We start from the raw sequence: 14,322 nt of genomic DNA, 5'->3' as shown, positions 1-14,322 counted from the left end.
TTGAGGAGCACATTGCTAAGAACATAAAAACCAACAACAAAAAATTCTATAAATACATTCAAAGCAGGAGACCATCTAGGGAGACAATTGGACCCTTGGATGATAAGGGAGTCAAAGGTGTACTAAAGAACGATAAGGAGATTGCAGAGAAGCTAAATGAATTCTTTGCATCTGTCTTCACAGTGGAAGATATAGGGCAGATCCCTGAACCTGAACTAACATTTGCAGGAAGGGATTCTGAGGAACTGAGACAAATAGTGGTAACGAGAGAGGAAGTTCTAAGCTTAATGGACAATATAAAAACTGACAAATCACCGGGCCCGGATGGCATCCACCCGAGAGTTCTCAAAGAACTCAAATGTGAAATTGCTGATCTGCTAACTAAAATATGTAACTTGTCCCTTAGGTCCTCCTCCGTGCCTGAGGACTGGAAAGTGGCAAATGTAATGCCAATCTTCAAAAAGGGATCCAGAGGGGATCCCGGAAATTACAGGCCAGTTAGCTTAACTTCTGTCCCTGGAAAACTGGTAGAAAGTATTATTAAAGCTAGATTAACTAAGCACATAGAAGAACAAGCCTTGCTGAAGCAGAGCCAGCATGGCTTCTGCAAGGGAAAGTCCTGTCTCAGTAACCTATTAGAATTCTTTGAGAGTGTCAACAAGCATATAGATAGAGGTGATCCAGTGGACATAGTGTACTTAGACTTTCAAAAAGCGTTTGACAAGGTACCTCACCAAAGGCTTCTGAGGAAGCTTAGCAGTCATGGAATAAGAGGAGAGGTCCTCTTGTGGATAAGGAATTGGTTAAGAAGCAGAAAGCAGAGAGTAGGAATAAATGGACAGTTCTCCCAATGGAGGGCTGTAGAAAGTGGAGTCCCTCAAGGATCGGTATTGGGACCTGTACTTTTCAACTTGTTCATTAATGACCTAGAATTAGGAGTGAGCAGTGAAGTGGCCAAGTTTGCTGACAACACTAAATTGTTCAGGGTTGTTAAAACAAAAAGGGATTGCGAAGAGCTCCAAAAAGACCTCTCCAAACTGAGTGAATGGGCAGAAAAATGGCAAATGCAATTCAATATAAACAAGTGTAAAATTATGCATATTGGAGCAAAAACTCTTAATTTCACATATACGCTCATGGGGTCTGAACTGGCGGTGACCGACCAGGAGAGAGACCTCGGGGTTGTAGTGGACAGCACGATGAAAATGTCGACCCAGTGTGTGGCAGCTGTGAAAAAGGCAAATTCCATGCTAGCGATAATTAGGAAAGGTATTGAAAATAAAACAGTCGATATCATAATGCCGTTGTATAAATCTATGGTGCAGCCGCATTTGGAATACTGTGTACAGTTCTGGTCGCCTCATCTCAAAAAGGATATTCTAGAGTTGGAAAAGGTTCAGAAGAGGGCAACCAGAATGATCAAGGGGATGGAGCGACTCCCTTACGAGGAAAGGTTGCAGCATTTGGGGCTTTTTAGTTTAGAGAAAAGGCGGGTCAGAGGAGACATGATAGAAGTGTATAAAATTATGCATGGCATTGAGAAAGTGGATAGAGAAAAGTTCTTCTCCCTCTCTCATAATACTAGAACTCGTGGACATTCAAAGAAGCTGAATGTTGGAAGATTCAGGACAGACAAAAGGAAGTACTTCTTTACTCAGCGCATAGTTAAACTATGGAATTTGCTCCCACAAGATGCAGTAATGGCCACCAGCTTGGATGGCTTTAAAAGAAGATTAGACAAATTCATGGAGGACAGGGCTATCAATGGCTACTAGCCGTGATGGCTGTGCTCTGCCACCCTAGTCAGAGGCAGCATGCTTCTGAAAACCATTTGCTGGAAGCCTCAGGAGGGGAGAGTGTTCTTGCACTCGGGTCCTGCTTGCGGGCTTCCCCCAGGCACCTGGTTGGCCACTGTGAGAACAGGATGCTGGACTAGATGGGCCACTGGCCTGATCCAGCAGGCTCTTCTTATGTTCTTATGTTCTTAAAAGCAAAACCTTGCTAGCGGTACCTGGTTGAGAACTCTGCAAGAAATCCTCTATGGTTTCCATTTTGGAAGGCGAGAGGCAGCCAGGTCATGTGATCTCCTGATCCCCAAGAACCCGCGGTGGGGATGTTAGCAAGAGGACATTGCAGCATGTGCGTGGCATGGGAAGGCAGTGGATCAGGCGTTCTGCTCACAAGTCCACATAAAAAAATATGCAGTCCAGCATCTTATGTGTAATAAAGTCACCAGAACCCTTTTCATCTGTGGGTATCAAACAGAAAAGCTGGTACATCTGATTCGGTTCATTTGGGGGTAGTGGTGGTTATGGCTGGGCTTTGGGGTTTTTAATTTTGATTCTTTATGGTGTGCTGTGGCATTCATATTGATTGTGCACCACTTTAGACTACATAGTATGCAAGAGCAGTGCGTGTACATTGTAAATACAGGTCAGTACAGAGGTGGCTAATGCAACTAATGTGGAGATTTATTTCAAATAAAAACAGATTTCATTTTGTATCTTCATCAAAACCGTAACATTCAAAACTTACACATTCTTTAAAAACCACTACTGAACTAACTTGTCAAAAACAACTTGTTAAAAAATGGGCGCATTCCACCCGCAGTTCAGCACCTACAGACCTTCACTGATTTCAGTTAGAGAGATTTGAGTAGTTGCTTAAGTCTCGCAGGGATATCAGTGATGGGCCTTGAAAGTGCTTAATGATGCCTGGATCTTGCCCAGCACTTCTCTTGGCACCCCTATTCTTTTGCAATATACACAACTTTGTGTTTCTCAAGTACAGTGATGTCATGTTCCAGCGCTTTCATTTGTGTCTCCATTTTTTCTTTGCGAAGTTTCCTCGGAAGTGAATCTAGTACAACTGAAAGGTTTTGGAATTCCTGATTGATCTCCTCCCAGTTTTGCTTGAGACCCTGTGTGAATTATATGAAAAGCAAAATTTTATTGATTCTTATGAAATATGCAGCAATGTGATGCAAATAGGTGTCTTTGGCCCCAGCAATGCAGGTAAAATTGATAAAACCTACAGAGGTAGTTTTAAATGGGGGAGATGCATTTTGATAAGGGTGGAACATTCTATTGTGTTAAAATATGGAAGAAAACAAAGCCAACCTTTTTTGAAACTACTACATGGGGGTGTTCTATAAAAGTCCCACCAAATTAAGAGACAAAGAGGGAGATACCCATAAATTTGCATTCCAAAGAGGCAGCTGTGTTAGTCGTATGAAAAAAAGAAAGGAAGAAGAATCCTATGGTATTATAAAAATGCACAATTTTATTGTGCGTAAGCTTTCATGGAATGCTTACACATGAGGGGTTGTATTCAACTAAGCCCTATTCAGAGTAGCCCCATTGAAATGAATGAACCTAAATTAGTTGTCTGCCGTCTTACACAGACCCAGCTGGCCTCAACTATAAGTTAGGCATTTAGTGTTGCTGGTTCCATGGTGTGAGCACTTTTCTGACAGAGATTCAGGAGACATCCATGCTCTTGACTTTCAGGCATGTCTTGAAGATTGTTTTTTGTGCCAACAGGCCTATGCAACTGTTTAAAATGTTTTTGAGTAGCCAGTCATTTTGTTTTGTATTTTTTTTAAAAAAAATATATGTTGCTGTACACTGCCCTGATGTTTTGCGAGAGGGCGGTATAGAAATAATTGTGGTTAACAATGGAGCAACAACTTTGCATAATGCTCTGAATTCTTGAACCCAAACTAGTCACCTGGTTCAGGCCTATCCTATTCAAGATAATTGAATAAGGGTTATTTATTATTGTTTACAGCTGGTATAGCACAGTGGGGAGGAGAGCCTGGCTGGGAGTCCAGAGTCTGTGAGTTCCAGTCCCTGCTCATGTCTCCTGGGTGTGAAGGGCCAGCTAAAGATCACCCCACAGGGAGTGGCTCAGGGGTCACGTGCCCTGCCACCTGTGCAGCCGTGGGCAAACTGCACAGTCCCAAGGAGCCCAGTTGCCCCCCAGCTGGCAGTCGCGGACAAGGAAGGGGCTGGCTTGTGCAGCTGTGGCCAGCTGAGCAGGCCCTAGCCAGCTGGGGAGGACTAGCCCCAGAGCGAGGCCATGGGAAACCCCCTCTGAATACCGCTTCCCATGAAAACCCCATTCATAGGGTCGCCATAAGTCGGGATCCACCTGAAGGCAGCCCATTTCCATTTCATTATTGTTTATTATTATACTAATAAGGAAAAACTGCCCACCCTGATTGTAATTGCTTGTATAATCATCCTCCTGTTTTTTCTGCCTCTAGGAAATTGCAATGTATTCTTTTATCCTGACACCGTTTGATCTGAGTCAACAGACATACCTCCAGAATATGCTCCCTCTCCTCCCTGGAGAGCCGTGTCAGGCCTTTTTGGCTGAGGGTCGCCTGGAGGCAAGCATCAGTCTCTTCTTGGGCCTTCTTTGCTTCCTTGGTCTGCTTTTTAATGTATTTTGGTGTAACACCAAAATCCTATAAGGAAAGCACATTGGAATGTCCCAAATGATGCATCACAGAAAACACCTGAAGCCTGAACAGCCCCAAATCTCTTTCTCCCAGACAACATATAATGCAACTAAATATGCCAAGAAATCAACCTTATTGTTAATAAATGTTATCAACTGACTGCTCATTTATTTAATATTTAAAGAGAAGTACACTTGAATATTAATACTAAATGATAAAAATCACACAAGAGGCACTTACGGAGAATCTAACTCAGGCCTTTGCTTTTTCAAAATGTACAGAAAAAAGATCATAAATATTTTAGTTTTGTCATTATTGAAATATGCATATTAATCAATGACTTGACCAATTAATCAGGTAATAGGCAAATTGTGAATCACATAAAACCATAAGATCTAGGGCCTTTTCTGTGGTGGCCCCCGAATTGTGGAACAGCTTACCGGAGGAAATACGCCTGGCGCCTACGGTTCTTTCCTTTAGGCGCCAGGTTAAGACCTGGCTGTACTCCCAGGCATTTTAATGTTTAATGTTTTATGTTTAATGTTTTAGTTTGATGTGTTCCTTCTGTTATTGATTTTATTCTATATTGTATTTTAATCTCGTTTTGTACACCGCCCAGAGAGCTATTAGCTATGGGCGGTCTAGAAATGAAATAAATAATAAATAATAATAATTTAGGCCCCTTCTGCACTACAAATGTAAAGCAGTATCAATCTTGGCTTCCTCCCAAAATCCTGGGAACCGTAGTTTGTTAAGGGTGCTGATTGTTGATAGGAGTTCCCTAATCCTCTCACAGAGCTACAATTTCCAGAGTGGTTTGACAATAATTCCCTCTTTCCAGGGAACTCTGACAACTGTAACTCTGTGAGGGGAAAAGGAAACTACTAACAGCTCTCGGCAATCTTAACAAACTACAGATCCCAGCATTCTTTGGGGGAATCCATGACTCTTTACAGTGGTGATACTGTTTTACGTTTATAGTGCAAACATGTCCTTAATTGGTTAACACCTCTACATAAGTTTCCTAGAACTTTACCACTGCATTTCAAATATTATTTTTACCAAAGTGCTGACATTTCTAACGGTGTCTAGAGAACGTTACCTTTTTGTGGAGGTATCTTTTGACAAGTCCCGAGTTGTCAACAAGAAACTTGTCTCCCTTCCGCACATCAACACAAGCCCGGAGAGGCTTCTTGGCCACGGCCATGATGGCCTCAGCGATGTTTGAAACAATGTAATTCTTCTCACTGTGGATGCCCATGATGGGGTGGTCGTTCCTTTCTGGCACTGTCAGCTCTAGTGGCTTTTTCATGCCTTGCATTCTTTTCCCTGTGTTGTTTTAAAAAGCCACAGAATTTGCAACAATTTTTATTGTGTGCCTGACATGTTGGAAGGTACCAAGTGAAGCAAAACTTGTGAGGAGGACCTTTTGCTCTGAAAGTGCCCTGACAGAGTCCTTCACTCCTCCTCCATCTTCATGTCCCTCTTGCTTTCCTCAGTTCCTCAGAGTGTTCGCCAGTCCTCTGGTCCTGAAGGCCAGACTGCCGAATGGTCTTGCCCATCGTGATAGTTTGCCCTGCAGAACTGAGCTCTCTCATGCCAGTTGGGGAACAAGGGCCACAGGAAGGTGCACCCTCTCGCTCACTCCCAGGAAGAGCACCACGGCAAGGAAAGGCCACCATGGCCCCATCCATCAGCCAGACAAGAGGCTGCTCCAGGGAGGCTGGTTCCCCTTTCCCTGCCAGAAAGGACATTCTGGCTTTGGCTACCATGAGAAGCAGCATCACTGGAGATATTAGTCCCAAACAAGATGTGACATTAATTGCGTGATAATAGCATGCCCTCCCCGCCTTATAGCAGCTGTAGGGAAGACTGAGCAGTCTCCAGGCCATGGGGGTGAGAAGGGGAGTTTTCACTATTTCCCTGCCATGGTGCCAACCAAGATGGCCTTTCTGAAAGTTGCAAAAGTTACAGCCATTCTAACTGGAGACATTACAACAGCTGCTATCCCTCTCCCCACCTGCTGTGCTCAGGTTTCCCTGCAGCATTCGTGCAATTACCGTATCATCTAATTTGGCTCTTAGAGAATAGCCAGCTGAGTATACATCTAGAGTTTTCTCTAGTGGGACAGCAGAAGTGAGGAGGAGAAGAAGAAGAAGAACGTTCTGGGCTCTGTCACCAAAGGGGAAGGGCTGGTGGTTTATTTTATGCATGGTTGCCACCCAGCTTTCCCCAGCCTGGTGCCCCCCAAGGCTATGCTGATGGGAGTTGCAGCCAAAACATCTGGAGGGCAGTTGGTTGGAAAAAGCTGTTATAATCTATCATAAGCCCCCATGGGAATCATTTGATAGAAAGGTGAGTTGTTATATAAAATATAATATAATGTTTCTATAGTTCTGGGCCCAACCCAAAGTGTTATTTATGTATTTATTACATTTAAGGTCCTCTACATATTGGGACCAGCATATCTAAGAACCAGCTTCTCCGATATGTAACTGCCTGCTCATTAAGGTAAGAGCATAAGAAGAGCCTGGCTGCTGGATGGGACCGAACGCCCATCTAATCTAGCATCCTGTTGTTACAGTGGCCAGCCACATGCTTATGGGAAACCCACAAGTTCTGCATTGGGTCCCATCTAGCACACAGCTCAGTCTTAGTCTGCACTCCACTACACACTTACCTTGTCTTGATTTTGCATATTTGGGGTTAGTCTTGCTGGACAACAAGTTGGCTACACTTACCAAAATTGGAGGGACTGACCCCCTCTCCCCAACAACACTGTGGAAGGTGTTGAGTATCTCCAAAACATGCTGAAACAGTCACATTGGACTCACTTCAGAAAAGACAGAAATGCCACCCTGAAGGAAGCAGCACATCTCTTGGGGCTGACCTGGCCCAGTGTCTACTGTGTTCTTCCAGATCAGATGCGGAAGCAGAACATGCACGTTGGTCGCACTCTGTTGTGGCCATGACATCTTTCCACATGGAGGATGTGGCCTTACAAGAGGATTGGGGAAAGCTATGGCACAGAATATGTAATCTTCTTGTGGGAAGTGATTCAATAAACCTAAACCTGTTTTTAAATTGTTTTTTAAAAATGTGTTTTTCAATTTGTATATTTGGTTTTAATGTTTTTAATTGTTGTAAACCATTCAGAGAGCTTCAGCTATGGGGCGGTATACAAATGCAATAAATAAATAAATAAACCCTAACCCTATATTTATGCTAAAACATACGCTTTGGCAGCTTGGGTTCCTTTGAATGCTTCTGAAGAAACTCTCTCGGAGTAGGGACTTGAAGCTTGGGGATTCCCATCGTTTTGCAAGGTGCTGTCTTCCTCTCTCGAATTTCACGTATCACAGATGGTTTGAATGTTGATATATACCTTTCATTCATGAAGGAATGGAAGCAATAATTAAATCTCAAAAATATATAACTCAGGAACAATTTAATACCAGTGGCAGCTGCCCTTGCAGTTCCTCTTAAGCGCCCCAGAGCTGTGTATGCTCCAGGCCTGGGCCCCATAAAGTAGCCTGCTGTCTCAGGTGCAGTGGCCTTGAGATTCAGCTGCCAGTCCAGTCAGGTTCATACATGGAATGAGGAGAGGCCGTCTCTTGTCCTTTATGAAGGGTGCTAAGAGTTGTTAGGAGAGCTCTATTCACCCTCATAGAGCTACCATTCCCATAGTTCTCTGGGGATTGACTGTTAAACCATTCTGGAAATAGCAGCTCTGTGAGGGGAACGGGGGTCTCCTAAAAACTCTAAGCACCCTTCACAAACTACAATTCCCAGGATCCTTTGGGGGAAGCCATGACTGTTAAAGTGGTATAGCATTGCTTTAAATGTATGGTTTGGATGTGGCCCGGTGGCGCTTTACGTGAGAGGTAAGAACGGTTCCTGCTTGGCCAGAACTATTCCCCAGGTGAAGTTTGCTTACCTGGGTTGCTTGATGGGCTCTTTCACTTCTTTGGGAATCAGATTGTAAACATTCTCTTCCACGTAGAGTGCGGTCATCTTCAGGCTTCTTCAGATAAGAGTCCTGGAGAGAGCTGAATATAAATTGCATGAGACGTTTGTTGAGGTGCTCCAAGTTGGAAAAGAAAATAAATGAGAGGATGGATTGGGGTGGGGATAGTGGGGAGCCCAGTTAATTATAGGCAGACCCACCTGCCTCATGTAGAAGAGAGAAAGCCTGGGGTAGTGTGGGCAAAGCCCCCTATCCTTCCTCACCCACTGCACCACCTCAATGTGTCTTGTGTCATGGGGGCTATATCTGTGTGTGACCTCTCATTCATACCAGGACTTCAAAAGGGCTCCTCCCCTCCTCACTAACCGTTGGCAGGGAGTGAATCCAGAGTCGGACGGGTCTGATTTCCCCCCAACCGGAGGCTGCAGGTGGCAGTTGGGATTCCGAAGGGAGGAGCCTCTTCCAGGTGTGTGTAGAGGCCAGTTCTCCTTCAGCACGGTGGAGAAACCAGCTCTGTCTGACTGCCAGGAGGGGCATAGCCCCCAGGCTAGTTCTAGCCAAGGGGAAACTCCAGGCTTGAGTGGTCCCTCCCTTTGGCTGCCAACAGGTCGGCTCTTCTGTAGAAGCTCCTCAGAAAATGCCTTGCCTAGCAGGGTGGCCATTTTGGTGAAGCATCGATTCAGTCCCACATGGCAACTGAAGCCAAGCGGGGGTTGAAGGGGAAGATGCCATTCCCAAGTGTCAGGCCCAGGATGGGACTCAAGAACCAGGCTTGTGGTTGAAAGCAATTCAGTTTTTATTAAGGTAATATCCAAACATAGACTGCGCCTTCTCATGAAGCAACACAAAGTTACAGGTCCTGCGACGTGGAAGAAAGTTGACAGAGCAAGGGACCGCTTTCCCGCCTGTCTCTTAAGAGGGGGGCAAACGGGTGCGAAGCCTTTCGCTCCTCCTTACCGGACGCTCGGTCACCACCCTCCTGCCCCCCTTCCTTTCCTGTCTTTTCAACTGTCTTCGCGTACGTGGTGACGGGGGAAGCACGGGCCCCTCCTCTTCTGAAGTCTCCGACTCTGGTATGGGGGAGAGAGGTGGGTCAAATTTCAAACTGTCTTGCAATCTCTCGCCGCTTTTCTCTGGCTCAGGAGGCAGCGTGGGAACTTCGAGGGAAGACTCCAGTTCTGTGAGACCGTCAAGGTCTCCGTTGCTATGCAACGCTATCTCTGGAATTTCCTCTCCTTCTCCAGTCCGCTCTAACGAACTGGGCCCCTCCTCCTCCGTTTCTGAATCCTCATACCCCCAACCTGGCACCTGGACGTCTGATGCCCTGACACCAAGTAGGCCTCCTTTTCCTTGTTCCTGCCTTGGGGACTGATGGCAGGTCCCTTTTCACCCTGAGTTCTTCAGGTGGATAAAAAGCAGAGCTTGGAAAAGTTACTCTTTTGAACTACAACTCCCATCAGCCCCATCCAGTGGCCATGCTGGCTGGGGCTGATGGGAGTTTTAGTTTTAAAAAGTAACTTTTCCAAGCTCTGATAAAAAGGGGCTAATCAGGGATTTGGGAGATTCACCAAACCCTCAGGAGTTATGCATATAAAGCAAAGAGTCACGTCAGTTGGCAATATATCTCCTTCCTTTTTATTTTTCCAGGCCTGAAATCTCAAGGACTAGGGTCAAGGAGTAGTGCTCTTGACTTTTGTGTAGTGCAAACACTGCAGAATGGGTAGAATTCACAGGGCATTTGGTATGTCAACCTATGGCTGTTTAGGCCGCTAGAGTGTCCCCACTAACCTGGGGAGTTACAAGGAGATTTCCCCCAACTTTTGTTAACCTAGAGGTTGACTGGGTCCGATCTCTCCTCCCTCAGAAACCAAAGTAGTGACTGGTGGTGAGGAATCTAGTCAGTCCCAGGGTTGCTTCTGTGAGGAATTTTAGAGGTGAGCTCCTCAGGACGGAGACAGGTGAGTCCTCCTGTAGCAGAGGATTTTCCCGCTCTTTCCCCCCACCAGAATAGCAGAATCATCTCCACCCCATGCCATCTTTAGGGAGCAGCCTCTCTGTCCTGAAGGGCCTGGGGAACGTTTCCAAGGGCAACATCAGAAAAAGGCCATAGTCAAATAAATATTATCTCAAGAGTTTATGAGTTCAAAATGTTCCCCCCATCCTGGGGGTGGCCCCGTAGTATTTCTATTGGGAGGCATTTCCAAGGGCAACATTAGACACGCCAGTTACTTTCTCTGCAGTCAAATAAATAAGAATTACCTCCTAAGTTCAAAAGGCTCTTTTCCCTTACAGGATGGCCCTGTTATATTTCGAGGCATTTCCAAGGGCAACAACAAAGAGCCCCAGTTATCTCTTCAACTACACTTTCTTTTTTGCAGATTTTTGGGATCTTGGCAGAGGGGGTCCTCTCACAGAGCATGAGGCCAAGATGGCCGTTATCAGGAGTGTGTGGGGTTGGGGCCCAGAGACTGTTCAGGGGCTCACTACAAATCCCCACCACCATTTTCCCTATCAGTGTGCATATGTTTGGGTTGTGGTCTCTTGGACACACCAAGAACGATCATCTTTTGTGTGATTGCTAGAACATCTTTTGTAAACACATGAAACAGCAACTGCTGTTTATCTGGAATCAGCAGCTTTTGCCCTGGAAGCCTCTTCTAATCTCAGATGATTTGAGGCTGATTGTGGGTCTGGAGGGTCCAGTGTTGTCCAAGAATATCTGAAGAGCCACAAACCAATCAAGCATCATGCACTCAAAGGGAAGACTTATGTTTGCTTGATAGTTGAAAACATCTTTCAGATCCAAGAAGGTCTGTTTTTTAAATGCTCTCACAACCACTACCTTACATAAGAACATAAGAACATAAGAAGAGCCTGCTGGATCAGGCCAGTGGCCCATCTAGTCCAGCATCCTGTTCTCACGGTGGCCAACCAGGTGCCTGGGGGAAGCCCGCAAGCAGGACCCGAGTGCAAGAACACTCTCCCCTCCCGAGGCTTCCGGCAACTGGTTTTCAGAAGCATGCTGCCTCTGACTAGGGTGGCACAGCACAGCCATCATGGCTAGTAGCCATTGATAGCCCTGTCCTCCATGAATTTGTCTAATCTTCTTTTAAAGCCGTTCAAGCTGGTGGCCATTACTGCATCTTGTGGGAGCAAATTCCATAGTTTAACTATGCGCTGAGTAAAGAAGTACTTCCTTTTGTCTGTCCTGAATCTTCCAACATTCAGCTTCTTTGAATGTCCACGAGTTCTAGTATTATGAAAGAGGGAGAAGAACTTTTCTCTATCCACTTTCTCAATGCCATGCATAATTTTATACACTTCTATCATGTCTCCTCTGACCCGCCTTTTCTCTAAACTAAAAAGCCCCAAATGCTGCAACCTTTCCTCGTAAGGGAGTCGCTCCATCCCCTTGATCATTCTGGTTGCCCTCTTCTGAACCTTTTCCAACTCTAGAATATCCTTTTTGAGATGAGGCGACCAGAACTGTACACAGTATTCCAAATGCGGCCGCACCATAGATTTATACAATGGCATTATGATATCGGCTGTTTTATTTTCAATACCTTTCCTAATTATCACTAGCATGGAATTTGCCTTTTTCACAGCTGCCGCACACTGGGTCGACATTTTCATCGTGCTGTCCACTATAACCCCGAGGTCTCTCTCCTGGTCGGTCACCGCCAGTTCAGACCCCATGAGCGTATATGTGAAATTAAGATTTTTTGCTCCAATATGCATAATTTTACACTTGTTTATGTTGAATTGCATTTGCCATTTTTCCACCCATTCACTCAGTTTGGAGAGGTCTTTTTGGAGCTCTTTGCAATCCCTTTTTGTTTTAACAACCCTGAACAATTTAGTGTCGTCAGCAAACTTGGCCACTTCACTGCTCACTCCTAATTCTAGGTCATTAATGAACAAGTTGAAAAGTACAGGTCCCAATACCGATCCTTGAGGGACTCCACTTTCTACAGCCCTCCATTGGGAGAACTGTCCGTTGATTCCTACGCTCTGCTTTCTGCTTCTTAACCAATTTCTTATCCACAAGAGGACCTCTCCTCTTATTCCATGACTGCTAAGCTTCCTCAGAAGCCTTTGGTGAGGTACCTTGTCAAACGCTTTTTGAAAGTCTAAGTACACTATGTCCACTGGATCACCTCTATCTATATGCTTGTTGACACTCTCAAAGAATTCTAATAGGTTACTGAGACAGGACTTTCCCTTGCAGAAGCCATGCTGGCTCTGCTTCAGCAAGGCTTGTTCTTCTATGTGCTTAGTTAATCTAGCTTTAATAATACTTTCTACCAGTTTTCCAGGGACAGAAGTTAAGCTAACTGGCTTGTAATTTCCGGGATCCCCTCTGGATCCCTTTTTGAAGATTGGCGTTACATTTGCCACTTTCCAGTCCTCAGGCACGGAGGAGGACCCAAGGGACAAGTTACATATTTTAGTTAGCAGATCAGCAATTTCACCTTTGAGTTCTTTGAGAACTCTCGGGTGGATGCCATCCGGGCCCGGTGATTTGTCAGTTTTTATATTGTCCATTAAGCTTAGAACTTCCTCTCTCGTTACCACTATTTGTCTCAGTTCCTCAGAATCCCTTCCTGCAAATGTTAGTTCAGGTTCAGGGATCTGCCCTATATCTTCCACTGTGAAGACAGATGCAAAGAATTCATTTAGCTTCTCTGCAATCTCCTTATCGTTCTTTAGTACACCTTTGACTCCCATATCATCCAAGGGTCCAATTGTCTCCCTAGATGGTCTCCTGCTTTGAATGTATTTATAGAATTTTTTGTTGTTGGTTTTTATGTTCTTAGCAATGTGCTCCTCAAATTCTTTTTTAGCATCCCTTATTGTCTTCTTGCATTTCTTTTGCCAGAGTTTGTGTTCTTTTTTATTTTCTTCATTTGGACAAGACTTCCATTTTTTGAAGGAAGACTTTTTGCCTCTAAGAGCTTCCTTGACTTTGCTCGTTAACCATGCTGGCATCTTCTTGGCCCTGGCGGTACCTTTTCTGATCTGCGGTATGCACTCCAGTTGAGCTTCTAATATAGTGTTTTTAAACAACTTCCAAGCATTTTCGAGTGATGTGACTCTCTGGACTTTGTTTTTCAGCTTTCTTTTTACCAATCCCCTCATTTTTGTGAAGTTTCCTCTTTTGAAGTCAAATGTGACCGTGTTGGATTTTCTTGACCGTGTTGGATTTTCTTGGCAATTGGCCATTTACATGTATGTTTAATTTAATAGCACTGTGGTCACTGCTCCCAATCGGTTCAACAACACTTACATCTTGCACCAGGTCCCGGTCCCCACTGAGGATTAAGTCCAGGGTTGCCGTCCCTCTGGTCGGTTCCATGACCAACTGGTCTAGGGAATAGTCATTTAGAATATCTAGAAACTTTGCTTCTTTGTCATGACTGGAACACATATGCAGCCAGTCTATGTCCGGGTAGTTGAAGTCACCCATTACTACCACATTTCCTAGTTTGGATGCTTCCTCAATTTCATATCTCATCTCCAGGTCTCCCTGAGCATTTTGATCAGGGGTACGATAGATCGTTCCCAGTATTAAGTCCCTCCTGGGGCATGGTATCACCACCCACAACGATTCTGTGGAGGAGTCTGCCTCTTTTGGGGTTTCGAGCTTGCTGGATTCAATGCCTTCTTTCACGTATAGAGCGACTCCGCCACCAATACGTCCTTCCCTGTCCTTCCAATATAGTTTATATCCAGGGATAACCGTATCCCACTGGTTTTCTCCATTCCACCAGGTCTCCGTTATGCTCACTATATCAATGCTCTCCTCTAAGACCAAGCACTCCAGTTCTCCCATCTTGGTTCGGAGGCTCCTAGCATTAGCGTACAGGCACTTGTAAGCAGTGTCTCT

At 44.9% G+C, this 14,322-nt stretch overlaps 1 protein-coding gene across 4 annotated transcripts; it reads right to left on the bottom strand.

Annotated features, from left to right (window-relative positions):
• Positions 1-2,522: 2,522 nt before the first annotated feature.
• LOC133364777 (enkurin-like) lies at positions 2,523-9,827 on the bottom strand. Of its 4 annotated transcripts, XM_061585580.1 has the most exons (7): positions 9,741-9,827; positions 9,390-9,502; positions 8,403-8,514; positions 7,702-7,850; positions 5,568-5,794; positions 4,325-4,471; positions 2,523-2,920 (listed from the first exon to the last, which is right to left on the bottom strand). In XM_061585580.1, exons 3-7 carry the CDS (start codon positions 8,477-8,479, stop codon positions 2,747-2,749), a joined length of 774 nt encoding a protein of 257 aa, XP_061441564.1. In that variant the 5' UTR covers positions 8,480-8,514; positions 9,390-9,502; positions 9,741-9,827; the 3' UTR covers positions 2,523-2,746. The 4 variants fall into 4 exon arrangements, with proteins under 4 accessions (XP_061441564.1, XP_061441560.1, XP_061441563.1 ...); XM_061585576.1 differs by having other exon boundaries at positions 9,390-9,818; XM_061585579.1 differs by having other exon boundaries at positions 9,455-9,818.
• Between the last annotated feature and the right edge of the window lie 4,495 nt (positions 9,828-14,322).

Source organism: Rhineura floridana, chromosome 10 (genome assembly GCF_030035675.1).
Source record: "Rhineura floridana isolate rRhiFlo1 chromosome 10, rRhiFlo1.hap2, whole genome shotgun sequence".
NCBI classification, from domain to species: domain Eukaryota; kingdom Metazoa; phylum Chordata; class Lepidosauria; order Squamata; family Rhineuridae; genus Rhineura; species Rhineura floridana.
The sequence above is the reverse complement of the archived record's forward strand: the minus strand, read 5'-3'. Positions and strand labels throughout refer to the sequence as shown.